At 32.9% G+C, this 1,211-nt stretch overlaps 1 protein-coding gene across 1 annotated transcript in view; it reads right to left on the minus strand.

Moving 5' to 3' along the window:
- Positions 1-1,206, minus strand: part of LOC108382324 (locomotion-related protein Hikaru genki-like) — a gene marked incomplete at its 5' end in the record, with an annotated part of 3,270 nt that extends 2,064 nt beyond the window's left edge. The window contains one exon of the mRNA XM_017638707.1: positions 1,095-1,206. Coding sequence (XP_017494196.1) covers positions 1,095-1,206 — 112 coding nt within the window. The remainder of the gene's footprint in view (positions 1-1,094) is intronic.
- Positions 1,207-1,211: the final 5 nt, after the last annotated feature.

Below are 1,211 nucleotides of genomic sequence, written 5' to 3' on the forward strand. Positions count from 1 at the left end.
AAATTACCAATTTCCCTTTCATCATGTCTTCGCTTGTACTCGTCGCTTTTTACCGTTACAAAAATCCTACACACATATCTATTCGGGCCAATACTCTTGAGCCACTGAGCTTGGTTTAAACATTTTTTAGCAGCCGCTGATATTTTTTTGGTTGTTAAATTTTTGCATTTTACTTCTGCCAATTATTTCGGCACACAAACATATACACACACACGCACACATATCGCCAGCATTGCTTTGCATGTGTACTTTAAAGCTAATGGAAAGTTTGTGTGCGTGTGTGTGCGTGTATATGTGTGGGTGTGTGTGTGAGTGTGTGTATGAGAGGAGTGTAAGCCTCAGCGCGACTTTAATATTTTCAATTTAATACAAATACCATTACATCTTGCAATTTTCTGCCACATACACACCGTGTCATAATAATAGCTGCACCACATATTGACAAATTTTAATTGTTTTTAATTTTAGTTGTTTTTAAAATAAAAATTTAGTTTATTCCTTGACAAAAGCCGTAAAAACTTTGTGGAATATTTAAAAAAAATTCAACAAACTTTTGTAAAAATGTTTTAATTCGGTTTCGTAGAAAGATTTTAGGTATGCAGTTTTGCAGCGAATTAAATTTTAGTATAATAAAGTGCAAGTTTGAAGCAGTTAGGATATACCGTTGATTTTTGGCAATTTTGTTTTTTTTTTTTTTTGTTGATGGTGTTGCTCAGTTTCTTGCATAAAATGATATATCGTCGAACAAAAAAATTGCCAAAAATCGACGGCACATCCTAGCTACTCTAAACTTGCACTTTGCTACACTAAAATTGAATGGGCTACAAAACTGTATACCAAAAAATCTTCTAAGTAATCTTACATTTTTTTTAATATTGCACAAAGTTTGAAACTTGGATTTATATCCTTTTGTTGAAGAAAAAACTATATTTTAATAACAAATAACTTGAATTAAGTAATTAAAAAAAAAACAAAAATTATTTAAAACCTCTCAATATGTGGTGCGCTTATAATTATGCCACGAAGTGTTTAGTATAATAATTCACATAAAATAAATAACTTTTTTTACTCATATGTAGTTGGTTATTACTTACAAAATGGTGGCGAATGCGACCAGAGTCCAGTCTCTGTGCATATGATGCTTGGCTCGCCGATCAGCGTGTGTCCCTCGTTGCAGCTGAATGTGACCAAAGCGCCGACAGTGAGACGAC

This window comes from Rhagoletis zephyria, unplaced genomic scaffold (genome assembly GCF_001687245.7).
Source record: "Rhagoletis zephyria isolate East Lansing unplaced genomic scaffold, Rhagoletis_zephyria_1.1 Rzeph_scaffold_26312, whole genome shotgun sequence".
NCBI lineage: Eukaryota > Metazoa > Arthropoda > Insecta > Diptera > Tephritidae > Rhagoletis > Rhagoletis zephyria.